A 21748-nucleotide genomic window follows, 5' to 3' on the forward strand; every position below is an offset into this window, starting at 1 on the left:
TAAGTTCAGATGTTAAGGGACTTAGCTGCACCTAAATGCGAAGCAATATTAACAGCAAGGGATAGTGGAAATGGGATATACTGGTGGGAACTTTCGGTAGTGAGTACGGAGTAGTTAATTTCAATTATGCATTCGAATTTTAGATTCTATGTGAAATTCGCATCCTGCGGGGCGCACCAACACTTGGCACGGTTGTCTATCTATCTATGCAAGCTGGAATGGGTGTCTCTCCAAAAACTCCTCGAAAGTGGACAGCTTACCCCGGGCGGCGGCAGCAGCTTCTGCAACCAACTCCTCCGAGCCAGGGCCGAAATATCCATAATCATCCATAAAGCTGAATCCCTCCGCAAACACATCCTGGAAGAAAGGCAAGCGTGCCTTAAACTCTTCGGTGGTGATATGCTCGAAGACGATGGTCTTGCCGGAACTCTTGGATAGGAGGGCGGCGATCTCCTCAACAGTGTACAATTTCGTGGCGCAGTGGAGTCGCTTTCCCTGGAATTTCTCAGGCTCGGCAAGGATAGCGCCCACAAACTTGCCAGTATCACCGACAGCGTCGATCAAGGGGAACTGGGCCTTGGGGGAGGTGTGACGGGCTAGTACATAAGTACCATCGGGAGCTTGCGTGGGGGCCAAAAAGGTCTGCGACTGGAAGTTTTCCATGAACGAGCCGAGCGAGACAAATGCACTCTTGATTGGAAGGGTGCGAATGTAATCCTCAGCGGCGGCCTTGGCATCGAATGGGACAACTGAACTGTATTTGCCGTTGGAGAGACCGCGAATTGAAGGCAGAGTGCTCCAGATAAAATAATCAACACCTTGCTCAAGGGCAACATCAGCAATCCGCTTAGCGTGACCGACCTCAACATTGAAGGCGTCGGCGCTAATGTCTGGTGTGGTCATGGCGAAGACGGTGTGCACGCCGGTTAAAGCTTTTGCTAGCGAGGCGGAGTCGGTCACGTCACCATCAACAACCTCGACGTCCCCTTTTTCTTTTAATTGCTGTGCTTTTTCAGAGCTGGCATCGCGGGTGATGGCCCGAATTTTGAACTGTTGGGAGAGCTCTGGGTCGTTCAGCACATGGTTCAGGACAGAGCTGCCTTGTTGGCCGGTGGCACCGAAAATAGCAAGAATCTTGGACATTCTGGAGTTTTGAAGCAATCCCAAGGGTTTGAATAAGGCGTGGAGCTGATAGACTGGTTATGTCGAAGGATTTAAGATACAATGTGAGTATTACGAAGGGAATTACTCCGTACTTAAAGCAACAAGGCAAGAGGGGATAGGATGGTTTGAAATCAGTTGAATTTCTAAGCTACAAGAGAGAGATTGGGGGCTGTGCCTAGAAGATTCGAAATTTAGTTCGAATCCTTTCTAATTTATTCAAGGGCAGTAGTAGCCTCATGTAAGGCCCCCTCCTCAGGAGTAGCATCGCCAGGACAAAAGAAGTTAGATCCCTGCCTATCAAGAGCTGCTATCATTAATTCTCCGGGATATTCTAAGCGACCCAATTAGTCAGTTTATCTACGATTTACCACGTCAGCACTCTAGACACCTGGACAGGGTTTCCAAAGAAAGCTTCGTATGTTTTCGATTTCTATATTCAGTCATTCTTGCTAGTTTTGTAAAGCCTCGGCGTCAATTTATTTACTTCTCGGATAGTGACACGGTCGCAGTTGAAGGCCGATGGTCAAAGTAAATTTAAAACATTTAATGGCACATTAGCAAAACTATAGTTCTGTTTCCCTTTTTCCCCTTGGACTGTGAATTGAATCTATCTTGATTGTCCATTAGTGTCAGGCTCATGGCTTCAAGACGTAAAAGCGCCTCAAGTCCAGCGTTCTCGCTCATATTCGAAAGTCGACATATCTTTCGGACAATTGATGCGTCTTGGGTGGGCGTTTGATCCACCCAGGGTCGGGAAGAGCAAAGATGCTCTCAAGGTCGGTTTAAATTTCTGTTTCATAGAATGCACGTTCCGTTCCTTCACGTTAGATAATTCCTCCATGCTTTCACTTTCAAGTGAGAAGAACGCCACGGATACACGCCACAAAGTACAGCTGCCTGAGAATAATCTATCTCTTCTTTAAGAGCCACCAACGTGGGTAACAAGTAGTGAAAAGAGTTAAGATACTTCAGGGTGACGGTAAGGTCTCCCATCAAAACATCAATGTTCAAACTCGAGGACTCAAGAGTCAAGGAGATGAGGCAGTATTGTTTCAAAAATTCCCAAGTGTTCCCAGAGGCCCACTTGAAGTAGGTCAGGTTGGTAGTTTTCAACCAGCAATAACACGATCTCGGATGTTTCCTCACTAATACGCGTAAAGCCCTTCCACTAAGATCAATGGGAGAAGAAAAGAAAAAAGAGAAGGAAGATCGGGGCCGGTGCCAGGTGTTTTATAATTTCCCGCAGCAGGGTGTAACAAAGATGGGTAACGCGGGCATGATAAGGATAGAGAACGTTGAAAGTGGGTAACTCATGTACGTACATGTGACTGTGTATGTCTTACAGTCCTGAAATTTCAGGTGCACATTTCTAATCAGGCCACAGCTCTCTAATGAGACCTACAGGGCCGTTTGAGACTCACAGTGTCATGTCGCACTATATATATCGGAGCCCGGAATATCTGAGCATAATGCTCAGGTATAGTGGTCTTTTTGGCCTAGTGTGTAACTCGCCAGTCCAGGGGCAGTTTGTAACACAGCGGCCAGCCTAGTTTCCTTCATCATCCACCTCCTCGTTAAAAGTGCTTAGTTGACATACACTACATTATATCAGCCCAATACTTAGTTGGTTATCACAAGAATAAAAAGGCTAACTATCTTACAGACCCACAGTTCGACGTTAACCACGCGAATGCGGCTATAATTTATCCAGTGAGACCACCATGTGAAGTTGTGACGCAGAAAGTCACCTGCCCTGGCAGTTTCTGTCCGCTTCTACCAAAGTGTACATTTCTCGATTCTTATCGACTTGATCACATCGCCAAAGTTGGACGCCATGGATGATTCACGGCCAGTTGATCAGAGATTCACCAAAGCACTGCCAAAGATTGAGGTATGATTGATGCTTCGTCCTAACGTTGGGATTTACTGACTGGACTACACCCAGCTGCATGCTCATCTCAGCGGCAGCATCAGTCGCCAATGCCTGCATGAAATCTGGAAACGCAAAAAAGAGCGGAATCCATATTTCGACGTAGAGGATCCACTGGTGCTCATGCCTCCGGGCAAAGTTGATTATACACTGGAAACGTAGGTGTCCGTGTATGTATCTCAATATCTTACAAGCTAATGAAAGGCCCAGGTTCTTCTCAACATTTTCCAAATTGACATACCAGCTCTGCAACGATCTAGAAAGCTTGGTGTATGCCACAAATTCAGTCCTCGAGGACTTCCTCGGTGATGGAGTAGTGTATCTGGAGCTACGGACCATACCAAGAGCATCTCCTGGAATCACTCGAGAACAATACATCAACACAGTTCTGGATACAGTCGAGAAATTCCGAGAAAAAACTAAACGCATGTCTGTGTTTTTAATTTTAGCGATCGATCGCGGCAGCATGATAGCAGCGGAGGCGGAAGAGATCGTCAATCTCGCGATCGAAAACAAATCGCGCGGGGTAGTGGGGGTGGATATCTGCGGCAACCCAACCAAAGGCGATGTCAGCATTTACAAGGAACCATTTTCAAGAGCCAAAGCCAATGGGCTAGGCATCACCCTTCACTTTGCCGAGACGACAGCCTCAGCTTCCCCGAGCGAGCTAGCGACCCTTCTTTCTTTCCAGCCTGATCGACTGGGCCATGTCATCCATGTACCCGACGAGATCAAGAAGGAGATTGCCCGCCGCAAGCTTGGGCTGGAACTGTGCATTTCTTGCAACGTCCATGCAAAAATGATTAATGGAGGCTTCTTGGATCACCATTTCGGTTATTGGCGACACGAGGAGTGTCCAATTGCGCTGTGTGTAAGTTGTTCCAACTAAGATGGTTAATCTTTTTTTTCTTTTTTGCTGACTTGTAATTCCTCAGACTGACGACGTGGGATTTTTCTGTAGCCCCGTCTCGAACGAGTACTTGTTGGCCGCACAACATTTTAGCTTGACTCGTACTGATCTCTTGGATATGTGCCTCAAGTCTGTAGATGCTATTTTTGCGGGCGAGTACTACAAGGGGAGAATCCAAGCTATGCTTGAAGTATTTGCTACTCGGTTTAACTCTGCATGAGCATGTCGGATTTTTGAACATCGCTTCATGTTATTAGAAGAAGATGTCTATCAATATTGAATTCAATACCCAGGTTGTTTTATTTTGTACAATGCTCGGTAGAGAATGCAAGTAAACCTCTTGAACTATTGATTAACACTTCCCATATCACTAAAAAAATCGCGATTTTGGCATTTTAATTTTATTTGAATATATTCAAAAACTAAGGAATCAATACCAAATATGTTTGTCTCTATGGAATTCTTTATCGTCAAAATTCGGGAAACCCGTTTTTGCCCGATTGTTGAGAAACTAGCGATTGAACGTCGGCATTTTTTGTTAGCATTTGTACTTGGACAGGGGGGAGAGATATCGGGCTTTTGACGCCCCCATGTAACTACGGAGTACTACCTAGCTTCTCATTGACGCTATATCTAAATAGGTACCCGACCTCTCTCAACTTCACAGTATGCTGTACAACTTCCATTTCAATACCTCAATCGGTTCCCCGACATTGTTTTCTCCCTGGCATCATAGAAATTTCTTCAATTTTCAGGCTGCAGTTCCAAAATGAGTCAATATTGGAAGCGCCAGTTGAATTCGCTGTCGCTATTTAGATTTCCCCCTTTCCCGACCCACAGGTCAACTCCACATTACAAACATTTCAGCTCTCAACCTCATTTGAAACATTCAAGGTACCTCAACATCCCATGTCCTAAGGATCTTCTCTAACATCGCTTAAAGGTCAGGCATAATTATGGCAAACGGAGCTCTACCCCAGACTCTCAAGTCTATCACTGCCACAAAAATCAATGAACTCTCCAAGCAACGCGTCCTGTTTGACCAGCGCAAAGCAGAAATCCTTGCAGATGCTAATGCAGCCCCAGATCTGCGTACCCGTGCTCAGGCTTTGCTGCATGGAATCTCACGCCTGAAAGGATATCCCAAGGATTCACTTGACAAAGATGACCGAGATCTAGATGCGGAGACATTGGATGAGGAATTGGAAGACAATCTTCCTTCCCGAATACTTGGTCGTTTGCAACCGGAAGATCATAGGAATATGAGTCGCTTCCTTCTGCAAAGTCGCCACGACTCTTCCATCTCCCAGACAGCTCTACAAGATCGTATCGCTCAACTTGAAAAGGAGTTGCGGTATCTTGAGATAAAGCATGAACATGGCGATTTCTACAGCAAGTTGGTTGCGGAGTGGTTGTCGGAGCTAGATGGAAGCATTACTTCACCTGCAGGTGAAACCAACTCTACCACAGGCCCTGACCCAACCCTCGAAAAGGTTGGACGGGCAGAAATGCATGACCAGCGCGCGACTTGGGAGTCCTTGGTCTTCACTCCTGCAACACATGTCAACGAGGAAGCAATCAAGTCGTACCTCAATAATCTTTTCACTCAGACCAAGCTTTCTCAACAGGCACTCAAAGATCTCCGTCAAAGTCTCCAATCCTTTGGAACAGAACTAGCCTCAAGGGGTAAGTGGCTGGATGTGAGTGAACTCAAATGGGTCTCTCGTGCACTGCTCAAAGCCGACCTCCTCAGCGATGAAAAAACAGCCATTCTGAAAGAGTTCATGCGGAATAACGAGGTTGCCCAGGAGGTAGCAGATGTGCTCAACATGCGCCTTGCCTCGCTCGAGAGCTGGACCTGGGCCGGAGACGCAGAAGGCATCCCTGTTCAAATGCGGCGTCATCTGAACGGTAAATACCGGGTTTTCATGGACGAGGACCTTCTGGATGCCCTTATGCTACAATACCTTGGGACAATATGGGCTGTAAAGCTACGGGAGGTGTTTGAGACATTCCTACAATCGAACGCCTGGAAGACCTTGCACGAGGATATCTCAGAAGAAGACAAGGAAATGCGCAAATACTTCCTTGGCCGAAACGCCAACTCAGACTCTGGCAGCCTCAACAAGATTCGAAAAAAGACATACAGCGAGGAATATTTCATGAGCCAATTGCCTGCTTCAACCGATGAAGGTGCACGGCTGTATGATGAGGATGGGTCCGACCTAAAGAACGCCCTGGATACAAAGCACTCTCTTCTACATCTCCTAATCACGGAATCTATCATCCATAAGCATCAGCGTGGAGAGTTTACTGCTGTGCGGTCGGACTTTGAGTGGTTTGGCCCCTCGATGCCGCATGCTACTTTGCTCACTGTGATGAAGTTCTTTGGGGTTCCCGAGCTATGGATGAAGTTTTTCGTACTGTTTTTAGAGGCTCCCCTCAAATTTTCCCAAGACGGAGCCGATGCCTCTATACAAGTCCGTAAGCGTGGCCTTCCAATGAGTCATACACTCGGTGATTGTTTGGGTGAATCCGTTCTTTTCTGTATGGACTATGCAGTCAATCAAGCTACCGAAGGCGCTTTCCTGTACCGGCTCCATGATGACTTCTGGTTCTGGGGAACAGAGAAAAGTTGTGTCAAGGCATGGCAGGCAATGGAGCAGTTTACTGAGGTGATGGGTCTGAAGTTCAATGAGGAGAAGACTGGAAGTGTGCAGATGGGCCCCAATACCACCCTGAAAGAGTCCACTCTGCTTCCCACCGGCGAAATCCGCTGGGGCTTCTTGGTTCTGGATGCGAAGAAAGAAAGATTCATCATCGACCAGGCCCAGGTTGACCAGCACATCGAAGAGCTTTCACGGCAGCTTTCGTCCTGCGAAAGTGTTTTCGCTTGGGTACAGGCATGGAACAGCTACTTCGGCCGCTTCTTTACCAACAACTTTGCCAAACCAGCCATTTGCTTCGGTCGGGACCATATTGACATGGCAATTTCTACACTGGGCCGTATCGAGCAAGGACTTTTTAGGACCTTAGATGGCGAAAGTCCGTCTGGCCAAACCAGTGGCGTCACTGACCATCTACGCACAGTGATCGCAAATCGGTTTGATATTCACGACCTTCCAGATGGGTTCTTCTATTATCCAGTTGAACTCGGCGGCCTGGAGCTCCTCAATCCTTTCATCAGACTTCTTGCCATGCGCGAAAACATTAAGACAACCCCCCGGAAGCTACTGCACAAGGCCTCTCTGAAGGAGGAGAAAAAATACGAGGCAGCGAAGGAAAGGTTTAAACTGAACGGCCCTGATATTTGGAGCGCTAAACAGACCAAGCCATTTATGTCCCTGGAAGAATACACCCGGTATCCAGAAACATTCAGTTTGTCTCTTGTGGATGTGTACAAGCAACTGACTGAGGTGCCGAGCGAGACGAGTGTGGCTCTGACTTGGGGCTTTGAAAGAGAGCAAAACTCCCTCAGGCAATTGTTCCCTGAAGGCTCCATCCAGTATCACTGGGGGTCAATGGAACCTTACTGGAAGTGGGTGGCGGAGTTGTATTCGGAAGAGATGGTCCGTACTTACGGAGGCTTGGCTGCTGTGAATCGCGAGTTCATGCCCCTGGGTGTTGTGAAGACCCTGCGGGAGGGTAAATTCAGATGGCAGATTTGATCGAAGATTGTGGATTCAAGCTGTGTCATAATGCTATGGCTTGAGGGCTTATGGCTTTTGGATGAAGCAGAGCCAATGTATTTTTAGATTTGTATAGGATAAATAATCAAATGTACTCACTACTCTTAACACTGACACAGTTCGTATCACTCCTTCATCCAAATCTTCTTCAATCTTCAAGTAACAAGGATTGTCCATATAACTATTCGGCTTGGAAGCGAGCTGCGCATGTAAGCCAGCTCCCCAGCCCAAAACACATAGCAAATGTGATAAATTACAACTCGATATCTCAACAACAGTAGTCTATATAGATTTAGTATAGATTTTTTCCCCCCAATAGCTAAATGCTTTTTAGGTGATACCTAGCTTCCCTGTGGAGTTTGGAAATTATTTCTGAGATTGTGATTGGGATATATATTACTAACTTTAGGCAACGCAATTCTTTATAGATACTACGATAATGTAGGGTTTCGATTGTCTCGAAACTGATATGTAGTGTTGAAATTCCTTATCAATGGCTATTTTGTGACAATGAAATGGAATGACAACGTTGTTGCTGAGACATATGACTATAAATTATGGGCTGTGCAGCTCGCTTGCCGAATACGCTATTGTACCCCCCTTCCCCCCCCCCCAACCTAGAAGCATACCGATATAAACCCTCAAAGGAAGATGATGCTAATATCCTGATTACTAGGCATGGCTTTGGGAGGCGGATCAACGCCTTGCGTTTTCAGCCAGCAGTGGTTGTTCATGAAATCAAGAGCATGGCACTGAGTTTCCTGAACACAGCTGTCAAAGCATTCTTGATAAGAAGACACATCAAACTCCCGCAGAGTGGGAGTAGCGACATCTAAATAGCATAGTTAATATAAAGGGTAGCGATTGATTTGGGTATTTCAACACATACGAATGCCACAGAACTGCTTGTACTTCCGGCCATTACATTGGAAGATCTTCGCATGGGCAGAGGGACCTAAAGAATACTGTTAGAAAACCCGATTTGGGAGATAGTAAAGAATATATTGTAGGACCGCCTTACACTGTGGTTTACACTCAACATCAGTTTCAGGCTCCGGCTCTGGCTCCGGCTCCGGCTCCGGACAACAACAGCCGCGACCGAGACCGCTTCTAGATCCCGAGCCTTGACCAAAGCGGGCACCAGCAACTCCAGATCCCTGTCCTATCAAGCCCTGAGCCTGTGTGGAGGGGATCTGAGCCAGGAGCTGAGCACTGCACAGAAGAAGTAGATTGGAGAGTTTGACCATTGTGGGTAAGATGATACGGACAGAGAAAGAGCGGGACTTGTTGTGATCTTCCTCCCTTAAGTACAAGCCTCAGCTGGAATAATTAGAAAGATTGCGGGGGAGAGTTCAGCCCCGAGGCATTGCGGACATCGCCATGTCCGCGAGCGATCATAACTATTGACATGATGCATATGCATATGCCGTGTGACCAGACCCTGCAGGACGCATGTATGACAGCCTCGAGTAAATGTATTCGATTGCTAGATACATGGTACCAACATCCCTGTTCTGCAGTCCCCTAGATTGACTGCATGTCAATGTTACCAGGCAGTAATGAAGGGAGGCATTGTTATCCGAGTAAGAATGAAAGTCAAATCAGTCTGGCGTGCGGAGTTCATGGTATGTAGGAGTTGTTCTAGACCATGTTTTGTATTATTTCTCAATCAGTGGGACTTCCCTGTGAGCAAATTATCCCAGATTTCTAGTTGATGTTGGGATTTGGGCTTGATTTGTGGAAAGGCTCATTTATGGTGAAGGCAAAGATGGATGGCTGGTATTCTGAGAGGAGATTTTAATTATTCTGCTGCGCGAGAAAGTACAGTGTGTGGATAAATATATTGGAATGACATAGGTGATATGGCAACCGAAAGGGTCAGACTGAACATCCCACACAACTCGCTCCAAGAATCAGTAGTAAGTGTCAGCTTTACCAAGACCAATATGCCAACTATAAATTACTTCCACAGGGGGACAAAGGCTGCAGTGCAGTCGACATGACCCGAGAGTGTAGATCCAGCAGGCTTCAAAGTACACCCGCCATTCTTCAGCCAATGCGCTCCAATATAGTTATTAGCTTCCAACAGATAAAGCTGCATGCATTCCTCGTGTGTCTTCGCTTCAGGTTTGGCGACTGATTGAGCTGTGAGGCCTGTGTAACATTGGTTACATTTCACCCGGAATGGGTGGTTGCCAACATTAACAATCTGATTGTCGACACATTGAGTCGGGTCGGGCTTGGGCTGATGGGTGCCACACTGTTTCTTACCACAGCCCTCGCACGCTCCAGAGCAACCGACTGAGTGGGCCGCGGCAAATCGAGGAGCTGCGATAGTTGGCGGGCTGTCATTGTTGCTCAAATAGCACACTTGCTTGTTTTGATCGAAGTCAACGCTGCTGCAGGAAGGAGAGCCCGCGCAGTGATCCATGCAATCTTCAAGGGTCGAAACAGACTCGACGTTGAGATAAGGGGTGCCGTGACGCATTCCACAGCTCATGTAGAAGGTCTAAATCCATCGTCAGCTGGGAGAATATCCAAATGCCTTAACCAGTATTGTCTTACCTCACCGAACGGGCTCACGTAGATCTGGCCATTAGCCTCAGGACAGGTTGTAGCGCAACGACGGGTTGTCATGCTGGGCTGTTTTGTGGCCGGAGGAGAAGTCGGGAAGGCATGGAGCTGGCTTCCGTGGGAGGTTTGAGAAAACGAACCGAAGTCGAGGAGGTTGCAATAGAGGGTGGAAGGCTCGAATGAGACACTACATAACATGAGTAACGGTATACATGTTAACGGGCGCACCGCGGGTTGACTTACGTTTCGCAGTTGGCTACATTCGCACATTTTTCAAGACATTCCTCCATACTAGAGACCTGCGGTGTACCGACAGACAGTGCGTTGAGGGCGCCTTGCGTACAGCATTGCAGGTAGTACCAGCTACCATCAACTGTCTCGTATATACTTCCATCGCCTGTCTTGCATTAGAAACTAAGAGTCATGCCGGGGATAATCAAGAGCAACTTACTTGCAGGACAGGAGATCCGTGTGGTGACTGGTGGGGACTGATTGTATGCCTTGCGAGGGTTGGGGCAGGTCCAGGATCCAGGGCTGATACCGCCGCCACCGGGACTACCACCGGCTCCAGTCCCAGGCTGGGCGGTACCACCACTACCAGGCTGAACGCCGCCGCTCCCAGGCTGAATACCACCGCTGCCAGGCTGAATACCACCACTGCCAGGCTGAATACCACCACTGCCAGGCTGAATACCACCACTGCCAGGCTGAATACCACCGCTGCCAGGCTGGATACCACCACTGCCAGGCTGGATACCACCACTGCCAGGCTGGATACCACCACTGCCGGGTTGGATACCACCGCTGCCAGGCTGGATACCACCACTTCCGGGTTGGATACCACCACTGCCAGGCTGAATGCCACCACCACCGGGTTGGATGCCACCACCGCCAGGTCGAATACCACCAGGCTGGATGCCACCGGTAGCAGGTGCGGGAGCAGGAGCAGGAGCAGGAGCAGGAGCAGGAGCAGGAGCAGGAGCAGGAGCAGGAGCAGGAGCAGGAGCAGGAGCAGGAGCCGGGGCAGGAGCCGGGGCAGGAGCAGGAGCAGGAGCAGCAGGCCTAGGGCCGGGCTTTATCTGAGCATTCGCAAGCCCAAGAAGGGCGAGCCCAATAAAATATAAAGTCGTGTCAGGCTTCATTGTCTCCGAATTGATGGAAAACGAGTAAATTCCGAAGATGATTGAGATTGGGCTAAGCAGGAGGTAAGAAGTAGGGAAATATTTATATAATGGGTAGGTTGTGTAGGGAACATACTACTTCAACGTGGCCTCCTGAGTAGAAAGATATTCTGTATTGCCGGGTACAACAAAACTACCCGATCAATTCAATAGCTGCTGGTTGAAGTACCCCGCGCTCAGCTCTATGCAAGATATGAATAGCCTCCCTGTCTTCTCCGCAGGCTCGCAGATTTCATGCACGATCAGCAATGGTATCACATGCTCAGCTTAGCCACCATATTTTTATGGAGACCAGGTCTAAGACATACCTCGATGGAAAGCATCTCATGTGAAGAATTGCAGATATCGAGGCAATTTACCGCTGTATGCATGAACTTTGTTGGCTTCCACCAAAGCACAGGTCTAACCGAGAGAGCTTTTGCATGACCCACTATTCAGCTGGATGTTGTAAATTACATGGCGAGAGTGAAAACCGAAGGAGAAAATAACGTATAAGGGGGGACTTAGTTAGTTCTCAATACCTAGGCTCAGATCTGAAAGTATAAAGAGACCATTCGGCCTTGTCAACCATCCACTCTCCACCCAAGCCCTATACTCCATATTTTGTTCGACGTAACTCCAAATATCGAAGGTATCCTGCTCTCTCATTGTGACAGTGTCCCTTCATATACTAATGAAGCTAGGAATTCTCATCTGCCAAACCTTCAAAATGCAAATCACCAATCTGAAGCTTGTTCTCCTGGCGTCTCTCCTCGGGACCTCCGATGCCTTGCTCTTCAAGTGGACTAGAATTGCCAGTGATAAATGCGCTATGTTGCCTTTTACCTTTGGATTCCCTGATCCCGGATGTCCTGGTGGTGCGGCGCTACCGGCACCCGCTGCCCCAGCACCAGACCCCAAGGCGGTGGCTGCGGCGTACTGCAACAACGTTGCAGCTGGTGCGATTGCTGTATTCCGAGCCGATGGTAGTCACTACGGCTGCTTCAATAATCCATGCCAGGAAACCTTCCCTGGCAGCAACGAAATCAATGGTGTATGTAGATGATCAACTAGAGTGCTGCCAGAAAGAGCCGGTCGAAGGGAGGAGCTAGCATAGGCAGAGAGGACATTACGGGGAATGGTGGAGCAGGTGTTATGTTGTGATAACTGGATATATGTTGTCCATTTGTTTTTACACTCTTTTTTGAATCAATATATAAGATTTGGCGTTCTAAGACTCATTTCCTTTTTGGTACAAACACTACTAGTAGAGTTCACCTTTCTCAAAGTCCAAATATTACTATAGCATTTATGGAGTACCCTATAGTTCTTCCAGATTTGCTACTTGGTTTGCCATGTCTCCAGGGCTGATGTTATGATAGGATTTTCCTGAAGATTTTGGACGTATCATTTTAGTGATGTGCTGGCAGTTGCATGCATCATACGCAGTTCGTGCACTTGGATCTTAGCTGCATTCAACCCCACGATTTACAATAACCCTCAGCTCGCCCCGTGTTAGTGGGGTATTTATTCCCTGCATGCTATGATCTGTCAAAAGTCTTTGAATAATTTGACAATGGTCTATAATTGCCCAGGGTATACTCCGTACTCCGTTCTCCGTAGACCTAGAATTTTGCTAAATCTACATGTAACAGTGGCTGTACGCCCAGATTGCCAGGTAGACCCATGTAAATTTGAAATGCTTTATTTGCTTTTCTCATGCGTACTAAGATGGATAAGTCACATTGAGTAGAAATATTTCATATTAGACTATATGTGACAAGCTGAAAGATGTCTGTGATGAAAAGGTCTTCAATTTTGGGTCTCGTTCAGTGCCCCCACAAAATTACTTCTCCTTCTCTCAATACCCATGACCCTTTCTGCAATTCTATCTTCATTTTCGAATAACTATGGCTCTCAACACAATTGAAAGGTTTCATGTCACGATCCCAGTCTCAATACAGTTTGAGTCCAATGCACAGGGTGTCCATGTCGTTGGTGTATCCATGCCAGATGAACGCGTGTCTATCACGGGTATCGACGATGAGCCTTCAATTGCACAGACAAAATTCGAGCCTGATGACAAAGTATGGCCCGAAGGATTGCAAGACCTAGGTCTCATCGCCGCGAATGAGTCTCTCGCCTGTCCGGATTTCTCTCACATCGAGTATTTTACGCTACATGAAGAACCTCTTATTATCTATATCCCCAACTTTGTTTCTCCGGATGAGATTGCGCACTTGTTGGAGACTACGTACGAACCCTCTTCTCCACGAAACTCAAGAATCGGAATTTTTAATGATTTTCTTGTCTCACAGGAAAGAAACCTTCACTCCATCTGTGGTCTACAGGCAGGGAGTAAGTAGCAACGACGAAAACTTCCGAAAATCAGAGAATGCGTGGCCTCCACGGGACGAAGTTCTGCAATGTATCGAACAAAGGGCAGTCCGCTATCAGAACTTAGAGTCAAAACTTCTCATGGAACAGTTGTCTCTTCAACTTTACCGTGAGAATGGCTTCTTTTCGTATCACCATGACCAGTTCGACTCGCCGCCCAATCGCCTCAACCGCTATTCGACGTACAATGTCTTCCTGCAAGGCGACTGTACTGGGGGTGGTACCCACTTCCCTTTGATTCCCCGACCAGCAGAAACTGCTTGGTGTAACTACATCGACTGCGACGCGACCGAGCCCGGAGTGATCTTCAAGCCAATTGCTGGCAGCGCCGTCTACTGGGTCAATATCCGAGAGGATGGACTCGGATATAGGGAAACACTTCATGCGGGTATGCCCGTAACATCGGGCACGAAAGTCGGTATGAACATTTGGAGCTGGAAGGATACGAGAGAGGATGTAATCCAAGAGGGAACCTTGCATGTACAATAATTTAGAGCTACCAAGCCCTGCTAGGGGAAGTGATATTGAAGATTTTAGTTTCGAGTGCCAATGTTTAAATCTTTAATTGGGCCCCATTTGATCATACTGTAGATCCCAAATTTGCGTCGGAACATTCAAAAATGACACTGCTCGCTCTCATGTGTGTGTGAAACAGTCTAATATACAAATTTTAGCTGGGGGCATTCTGCATTTGTCTTCTCTTGTATACATCCAAAGATATATAAGATTCTCATCAGGTAACATATAAGAATTTGGTGGGCCTTTGGATAAGAACAATTTCAGCCCAGCGCATGATCCTTTCCTCGGTTAGCATTCGTTTTTGCTGTCGAGTGAGTCCGAGACCAAAAGGAGTATGCATAATACCTATTGGGGAGGGTATGCATGCATTGGGTCCATTGAAATACGAGTAACAGAACCATGATCGACACGGTCATCAGTTCTAAAAAGATTATTCTATTTTATGATCGAAATTTTGGCCACGCAGCGTAAATGCATGTCTAGGGGCTGGCCGCTGCAGTGTGATTTTCATTGCTTGGCATTTCGATCGAGTATCCTGGGATCTGCCAATTTGACTGACGTGTCGATCTCAGTGAACATGCAAAATCCAATAGAGTGATATCAGTGAACATGCACGATCCAATATAGTGGCTTATCTGGAGTAAACTTACCATTTTATTACGTGTCATTAATCTGTCGATAGCTAGGCTTTTTGAAATACCACCAATGCAGCTACCTGTACAATATTCTTGCAGCTATGTGGCAAACAAGGCGGAGCTGAAAGTCGTGGGCTATTGAGAATCGAATTGAGCGACCAAGAGCTGAACCTGATTTGGATAGCCGAGGAGTCTAGGTGGCCAGATTTCTGGTTATAAATACATCCTTTAGGCAAACATTCATAGGGATTGAGTACCTTTGACGCAATATGGGGTTTCTAAAGTTATCTACAAGTGCCGTTCTCCTCCTCAATCTGTACCTTGCCCAGTCGGCTAGTGCTAGAAGCTGTGACGGCACGCAGGGAATAACCCTGAAGAGCAACCAGGCGGTCATCAAGGGTGTCCCCCAATGTCCTGAAAGTGAATGCTGTTTCTGAGAATTTCAATGACTAGTTAAACTGACATTTTTAGATGACGGCGACATAATCGAGACCAGTGATGGTGGCTACTACACCTTCCAGTGTTGTATGCACGAGTCTAAGGGATCGACCTTGCTCAAAAATGTGCCCACGACTGGGTATGATGACTGTATCAACCAATGCACCTTGACGGACAACTGTCAAGCGTAAGTATATCACACCTGGAAAGGATGTATATAATTATCTGACAATTGCGCCTGAGCAGGTTCCGCTATGTCTTCGGCGCCAACGGTGACGAAAAGACTGGAGATTGTAAACTTTATGCAAGTGGTACTTTCTCAAATGCAAAATGTGGCAATACACTACACGACTGGGCCTATCTAACCGATCCTCCGGTGGTTGATGTCGCGGAGAATTTGCGAGCAGCATGCTCAACCGAGTGCCCAGATGCAGATGGCCAAATCTATACTGCCAAAAACAAACAGGTGAAGCCTTTTCGGATATTCTATGGCACAAAGTTGAATAACTACTAACAATATTGTAGGTGTTCCACTTGGATTGCCAGAAGCGCCATGGGACAGCTTGGTTCCACAAGCTCGATTCTAACTCCTTGAAGGAATGTACCGAGTCTTGTGCCTCGTTCATCGGATGCCAGAGTGTCGATTACCACAAGCGAACCAAGAAGTGCTACCTCGGCAAGCGTACCTCAAAGCCCACCCTTGACGCCCTCGGGTGGGCATCTGCTTATTCTCTCGGTTGCTCGGGAGCTTGCACTGAGGACTCTTGTGGTAATACGTGTGGCTCAATTGCCCCTCCAGTCAACGTAACTCCTCTACCGGAACAACAAGACCCTATTGTCCCAGCCAACCCTCCAACGGAACAAGACCCCATCCCAGCCAACCCCTCCACGCCTCCTGTGCCCAAAGAGGTTAAGTGCGACGACGACAACAACTCAGTGGTTGACTTAGACGGCACAAAGTACAAGATTCTTTGCGGCAAACAATACTATGACGACAGCCGATACGTAGCGTCTGGTATCTCCTACACTGAATGCCTGAAATTGTGCAGCGCAGACCAGACTTGCAACTCGGCAGATTACTGGGATCCTAGTGGTGGACAGTCCTGCTATCTTTTCAGTGGCACTGGAGAACCAACTTATTCGACTGACATGAACTGGGCTGCCGTCAAGGTTTGATAGGTCCACAAACTGTCTAAAGTCATGGATCCTAATATCTCTACATGTTATGGACTGGAGGGGAGACGGCAGGAGGTTTTGCCTGTGTCAAAGACAAGCAAGAACAACACATGGTTATCCATAGACACATGCAATGAAATGCACTTCTTGTTTGGGTATTGTTTGAATATTTTTCTCCTATATCGAGGTTTTTTTGGTGACAATTAGAAGTCGTACAAACGTGATTCATTAGGCTGGATCCTATACCTTGACTAACAACTCACTAGATATCGTAATATTAAAGTCGTAGGACTATCTAACACAACTCATTCACTTTATACCCATATATATTAAGATACACTGCTTACAACTAGCTTTAAACCTTCATTTCCCTTGCATTTCTACGCTGAACCCCTAGCGCTGATATCTCGTCTTCTTGGAACACCCACGGTCTTCTGCCATCACTATGATGTATACTAGCTTTTCTATATTGAGGAAAGTGCGACTTTGACTGATTTGTTCTCGTGATTATAAGCTTTTGTACTTTCTGGGTGGTGTCCGGTTTCCAGATGTACTTGACTCATTCCGATGCCCGTAACGCTCTTTCCTCATATCCGAAACACCTTTCATCCTGGCAACCATGGATGCAGAGTCCAAATTTACCTCTATTAGGGAAAGTACGTCTCAACTGTAACCTCCTTCTGCCGATTTCGACGTCGGCTCTCAAGAAGGCTTAGTAGCTTTCGAATAATGGTCTATATATACAGCTCTCGAATGCATATATCTTCTTCTTTTTTCTTACTTCTTCAACTATTTTCTCTGACTATTACATCATCCTGCCATCAAGTATACGCCTAATTCACTTCAAGTATACCTCGACTGGCCCTTACTACAGAGTATATCGAATACTCAATCAACCCCAGGAGATTGGTACACCACAACCTCCATCTCCACCTCTAATCCCTTCGAAGCCTTTTCACATAAATCACTAAAGGCTATATAAAAAATAGCACGATGACCTCCGTGCAAGTCTACTACGAACAGGCGGAGGTCTTCAACTGGCTCGATGCTATCTCTGGCGACAACGGAAGCATCGACCCAAAGCAAGCATATACATCCATGTGTTTTCAGATATATATTAACCTTATTCACAGGACACTCGAACTCCATCAGGTTGTCACCATCGACGACAACCAACACCAACCTCAACCACCTCGTTCAGGACAACATCCATCTCCCCAGCCGTCCCGACACTCCACCCTCAATCTCCGAACGCTGGCTCCCCTAAAGCTGGAGCATGAAAACCCAGTCTCAGCTCCGCGAGTAATCACCAAGTCACCTCGTTGGGTGTATGAGGTAATCAGCCAACACGAGCCAAGGCGGATGTTTACCGAGTTCCACTACGAAGAACCCGACTCAGTCTCGCTGGCCACGACTGCGACTGACTCGGAGTACGAAAGATGTTTGCTCCCATTTTGTGGAGCCTTACCACAACCAACCAAGGAATCCTCTGCCGCCGGTGCCACTTCCTCACCGTCGCCCTCTTCATCTAGCAACCACCAGCCCCAGTGGTTGCCTCTTGTGGTTGTGCAAGTTGTATCGAGCAAGGTCCGCAAAGCAGTTCGGGCCTTGAAAAGAAGACTTTCTTAGTGAATATGAGAAAGGGAATTTGGTACATGATCTGTCTTGGATTATGTACCACATGAATTATATATTGTTTGTTGTTGCTGGCACCAAAATACATTGTGTCAGCGAGCGAATATGGGGTACTCTTTTCAGATGGGGGATTTGCCCCAAAGGGGCTTTAACCCAGTTGGTTTTAATGAGGCCTCAACTCATGTATATCACGAATTTGTTTGTTTTGCTTCATGGAAATGTTGATGGCTGTCCCATATTGATACCCTATACGCTTTAGTTTTTGTCAAGTAAATGAATGCTTCAATTTATCAATCTCAATTATGAAAATGTAGAAAGAACCATAAATTTGTAAATCGAGCGTCGATGAAGTGTGAAGTGCGCATGATCAAATGTATAGATCGAGGGCGGTCGGCCCACCTGCCCTGTATGATTTCGGCAGAGTTGCCTCTCCACGATAAAGCCACTGTGAACAACCGCGGCCAACAGGGCATCATCAACAACAACCCATTTCCCTCGAACCAATTCTTCCACAACAGCCAAGATGGATCCCTTTTCTGCAGAGGGCGGTAAGGCTTTCACCCCTCCCTACAGCTCCGACTACCGCTAATCCAGCTTCCCCGCAGAGCTCCTCAACATCCACAGCGCCTTCCACTCAGGCCAATACCAGAATGTGATCGACTTCGACACCGCCGCGCTCTCCCCCGAAAACCAAATCCCTGCTCAAGTCCTAAGACTCCGCGCCCAGATTGCCCTCGGCAAATTTGACAAAAGCCTCGCCGAGCCCTCTATCGAGGAGGACAGCCCCGACCTGTCGGCCGTCAGGGCCCTGGCCCTACAGTCCTCCGGCAAAACAGACGCTGCCCTGCAGCTCGCACAAGAGCTCGCAGAAAACTATCCCGAAAATAACACAGTGCAGGTCCTTGCTGCTACCGTGCTCCAGGCCCAGGGCTACAGCGAGGAGGCGCTGGCGCTGCTGTCCAAGCACCAGGGTAACCTCGAGGCGTGAGTACCCCTGTCTCAAGGAGACTACGGTATAGCGGTGCATATTAATCTGATAATCTGTCTATGTTAGCGTCTCCCTCATCGTCCAGATCCAGCTCCAACAAAACCGGACCGATCTCGCGATTAAGGAGGTTCAGGCTGCCAAGCGCTGGGCTCAGGATTCGCTGCTGGTCAACGTTGCCGAGTCGTGGGTTGGCTTGAGAGTTGTATGTTGATGAGGAACCCACAGTCTCCCAGTCAATTGTTTATAAGCGCTGACTTTTTGTTTCTATTGTATAGGGCGGCGAGAAGTACCAGTCTGCTTTCTACGTCTACGAGGAGCTTGCCTCCGCACCCGGTACCTCCGCACCGTTATCCATCGTCGGTCAGGCCGTCGCTGAGATCCACCTGGGTCGTCTCCCCGAAGCTGAGGCCGCGCTCACTGCCGCCCTTGAGAAATACCCTACCGATGTGGAATTGATTGCTAATAGCATTGTTTTGAATGTGTTGGCTGGCAAGCAGACCGAGGACCTGGAGTCGTATGTTATCCCGTCACAGCTCTGTTCAAACGAGATAGTGAACTCAATGCTAACTTTTATCCTTCGTCTAGCCGGTTACAGCAGCTCCAGCCCACGCACTCCCTTCTCACTGATATCCAGGAGAAGAGCGAGTTCTTCGATACTGCGGCCGCTAAGTTCTCTGCCAAGGTCTCATCATAGATCAATCTCAACGCTGTTCCCTATGTTTGTTGTTTTGTTTAATCCAAGTCAGGGGCGCCTATCCTGCTTGTTATGAAAAGACATGACCTCTCAATCTTGCAACTGGTACCATATTTGGATTCCCTATCTGTAATTTGGTATGAGACATAGTAACAATAAGACCCGTTTCTATCCAACCCGTCCCACTGTCCCAATAACATGGAGCAATAAATAAATCACAGCCGAGCAGCCAACCACTGTCGCAACTCCGACCGAGTCTGAGCCTCCTCGTTAACCATAGTATAGAACGGCGCGTCATGCGACTCATCCTGCCCAACCACACAAGTAATCCCCTCAAAAGTAGACTTGATCTTCTTCGCAAACTCCTGGACAGGCGAAAGCAAGATCTCATCGCTACCAACAAGAAACAAAATCTTCTCCGTCTTAGCACCACTCCACCACTCAGCCGGCGCATTAAACGGCTCATTCCAATTATCCGCCGGCTTACCCGAACGGTACACAACAGACCACCTGGTCAAAGCCGACGCTGTGATAACATCCTTCCACCGATTATCCTTCATCGACGGCCACTCCGAACTAAAGTTAACCCAGGGCGCATACGCAAAGACACCCGCCAATGGCGCTGACAGCACCAACGGCTCAATCTCAGCATGGGGGTGAGAAAGGTGCAGCAGCGTTGCTGTGGCTAGGTTGCCGCCTGCGGAGTCCCCGCCGATAACAACGTTTGCTGGTGAACGGCCCGTCTCATTGATGATGTAGCGCAGGGCCTCTACGGCTTGGCGGAGTTGGGTTGGGTACGTCGCGTGTGGGGTTAGAGTGTACCGTGGGAAGAAAACGGCTAGGTCATGGCCAGTTTCATTCAGGACCTTCAACATGTCCAGCCAGAATTCGAAATAGGATGCCGTAGCGGGGATGGCGAAACCACCACCTGATTTTTATTAGTATTTTATGCTTTTTATAATCGGATATATTGTGAGTATGTTTTTTTTTCTTTCGCTGTTGGTGCGAATTACTCCGCGTGTTACACGATGCGGATTGGGGACGCACCGTGGTAGTATATAATCACGTTCTTAGCGTTCTTATTCCCGAGCCAGTGGCCCTCTGCGCCATGTGGGAGTGCCACAGTCTCGGGTTGAAGACCGCGCTTCTTCATGACGGTTGCGTAGGCGACTGAAGTTGGGGAGCTGATGTACCTGTGCGACAATAAAATATCAATGCCTTGTCCATTTCAATTTTTGCTTTATTGGGAATTATGTGCAGAAGAATCAGAGCGAGAGAACGACATACTGTATCTGCCGATCCGTAGTACGATCAACCATTCCCCGAATCACGGATGCCATGATATAATGATCGTAGCGCCTGGGGCTGGCTTTACCCCGGAAAACACCTGTAATAGCAGCATACAACAAGTTGGCGAACACCGATAGGCGCATGAGTGGTATATCTGCTTTTTCCCAGAAGCCGAGCTTGGGGATATCATGGTTGGAGGACATGGTCGTGATTTGAGTGATTAAAGCTCTTGGGAGAGGAGGAAGTGAGCTGTGCTGAGTCGTCGGCTTTATAGCATTGCTCCCCGCTCCTTGGATACCCTCGGCTGTGGGGCATGCAGGACGTGAAGCCGTCGGGTGCTGATTGGCTTTGCGCCGATCTGTATTGTGAAATCTTCAGGGTTCCGGGTTTAGCGCCAAGTTCAAGTTGTTGACTGCATTCTGAGGAATTTTGTCTGGGAGCTTAATATATAATGGAGTCCAGATTGAACTTACTTGCGTACATATTAAACGAAGCCAAGGGAGGAGATATTCAGTATTTTAGCAACTCACAAGCTCGGACCTCGGGAAT

General features: G+C 47.6%; 12 protein-coding genes across 12 annotated transcripts; 8 read left to right on the top strand and 4 right to left on the bottom strand.

The window, feature by feature from the left end:
- Positions 1-204: 204 nt before the first annotated feature.
- On the bottom strand, positions 205-1143 carry N7479_008902 (NmrA/HSCARG family protein; the record flags this gene model as incomplete). Its single annotated transcript, XM_057256595.1, has 1 exon — positions 205-1143. The coding sequence occupies one exon, from the start codon at positions 1141-1143 to the stop codon at positions 205-207; it is 939 nt and encodes a 312-aa protein (XP_057104053.1).
- A 1282-nt stretch (positions 1144-2425) lies between these two features.
- N7479_008903 (uncharacterized protein) lies at positions 2426-2714 on the top strand (the record flags this gene model as incomplete). The annotated part of the gene is made up of 2 exons (XM_057256596.1): positions 2426-2465; positions 2542-2714. 2 exons carry the CDS (start codon positions 2426-2428, stop codon positions 2712-2714), a joined length of 213 nt encoding a protein of 70 aa, XP_057104054.1.
- Positions 2715-2998: 284 nt separating this feature from the next.
- N7479_008904 (putative adenosine deaminase) lies at positions 2999-4224 on the top strand (the record flags this gene model as incomplete). The annotated part of the gene is made up of 4 exons (XM_057256597.1): positions 2999-3055; positions 3110-3252; positions 3305-3965; positions 4030-4224. 4 exons carry the CDS (start codon positions 2999-3001, stop codon positions 4222-4224), a joined length of 1056 nt encoding a protein of 351 aa, XP_057104055.1.
- Positions 4225-4960: 736 nt separating this feature from the next.
- On the top strand, positions 4961-7672 carry N7479_008905 (uncharacterized protein; the record flags this gene model as incomplete). The annotated part of the gene is made up of 1 exon (XM_057256598.1): positions 4961-7672. The coding sequence occupies one exon, from the start codon at positions 4961-4963 to the stop codon at positions 7670-7672; it is 2712 nt and encodes a 903-aa protein (XP_057104056.1).
- Positions 7673-8334: 662 nt separating this feature from the next.
- Positions 8335-8940, bottom strand: N7479_008906 (uncharacterized protein; the record flags this gene model as incomplete). Its single annotated transcript, XM_057256599.1, has 3 exons — positions 8335-8525; positions 8583-8648; positions 8715-8940. 3 exons carry the CDS (start codon positions 8938-8940, stop codon positions 8335-8337), a joined length of 483 nt encoding a protein of 160 aa, XP_057104057.1.
- Positions 8941-9653: 713 nt separating this feature from the next.
- N7479_008907 (PAN domain-containing protein) lies at positions 9654-11771 on the bottom strand (the record flags this gene model as incomplete). The annotated part of the gene is made up of 5 exons (XM_057256600.1): positions 9654-10202; positions 10259-10454; positions 10511-10664; positions 10719-11178; positions 11757-11771. The coding sequence occupies 5 exons, from the start codon at positions 11769-11771 to the stop codon at positions 9654-9656; spliced, it is 1374 nt and encodes a 457-aa protein (XP_057104058.1).
- Positions 11772-12157: 386 nt separating this feature from the next.
- N7479_008908 (uncharacterized protein) lies at positions 12158-12493 on the top strand (the record flags this gene model as incomplete). The annotated part of the gene is made up of 1 exon (XM_057256601.1): positions 12158-12493. The coding sequence occupies one exon, from the start codon at positions 12158-12160 to the stop codon at positions 12491-12493; it is 336 nt and encodes a 111-aa protein (XP_057104059.1).
- Positions 12494-13337: 844 nt separating this feature from the next.
- On the top strand, positions 13338-14313 carry N7479_008909 (Prolyl 4-hydroxylase alpha subunit; the record flags this gene model as incomplete). Its single annotated transcript, XM_057256602.1, has 2 exons — positions 13338-13681; positions 13746-14313. 2 exons carry the CDS (start codon positions 13338-13340, stop codon positions 14311-14313), a joined length of 912 nt encoding a protein of 303 aa, XP_057104060.1.
- A 934-nt stretch (positions 14314-15247) lies between these two features.
- Positions 15248-16592, top strand: N7479_008910 (uncharacterized protein; the record flags this gene model as incomplete). Its single annotated transcript, XM_057256603.1, has 4 exons — positions 15248-15398; positions 15450-15603; positions 15663-15882; positions 15942-16592. The coding sequence occupies 4 exons, from the start codon at positions 15248-15250 to the stop codon at positions 16590-16592; spliced, it is 1176 nt and encodes a 391-aa protein (XP_057104061.1).
- A 993-nt stretch (positions 16593-17585) lies between these two features.
- Positions 17586-18221, top strand: N7479_008911 (uncharacterized protein; the record flags this gene model as incomplete). The annotated part of the gene is made up of 1 exon (XM_057256604.1): positions 17586-18221. The coding sequence occupies one exon, from the start codon at positions 17586-17588 to the stop codon at positions 18219-18221; it is 636 nt and encodes a 211-aa protein (XP_057104062.1).
- Positions 18222-18750: 529 nt separating this feature from the next.
- Positions 18751-19909, top strand: N7479_008912 (putative Coatomer subunit epsilon; the record flags this gene model as incomplete). The annotated part of the gene is made up of 5 exons (XM_057256605.1): positions 18751-18775; positions 18833-19211; positions 19282-19417; positions 19491-19729; positions 19801-19909. The coding sequence occupies 5 exons, from the start codon at positions 18751-18753 to the stop codon at positions 19907-19909; spliced, it is 888 nt and encodes a 295-aa protein (XP_057104063.1).
- Positions 19910-20124: 215 nt separating this feature from the next.
- On the bottom strand, positions 20125-21402 carry N7479_008913 (putative 6-hexanolactone hydrolase; the record flags this gene model as incomplete). Its single annotated transcript, XM_057256606.1, has 3 exons — positions 20125-20837; positions 20957-21102; positions 21197-21402. The coding sequence occupies 3 exons, from the start codon at positions 21400-21402 to the stop codon at positions 20125-20127; spliced, it is 1065 nt and encodes a 354-aa protein (XP_057104064.1).
- Between the last annotated feature and the right edge of the window lie 346 nt (positions 21403-21748).

The sequence above is a fragment of the Penicillium vulpinum genome (genome assembly GCF_028829585.1).
Source record: "Penicillium vulpinum strain IBT 29486 chromosome Unknown utg000004l_segment0_segment0, whole genome shotgun sequence".
NCBI classification, from domain to species: Eukaryota; Fungi; Ascomycota; class Eurotiomycetes; order Eurotiales; family Aspergillaceae; genus Penicillium; species Penicillium vulpinum.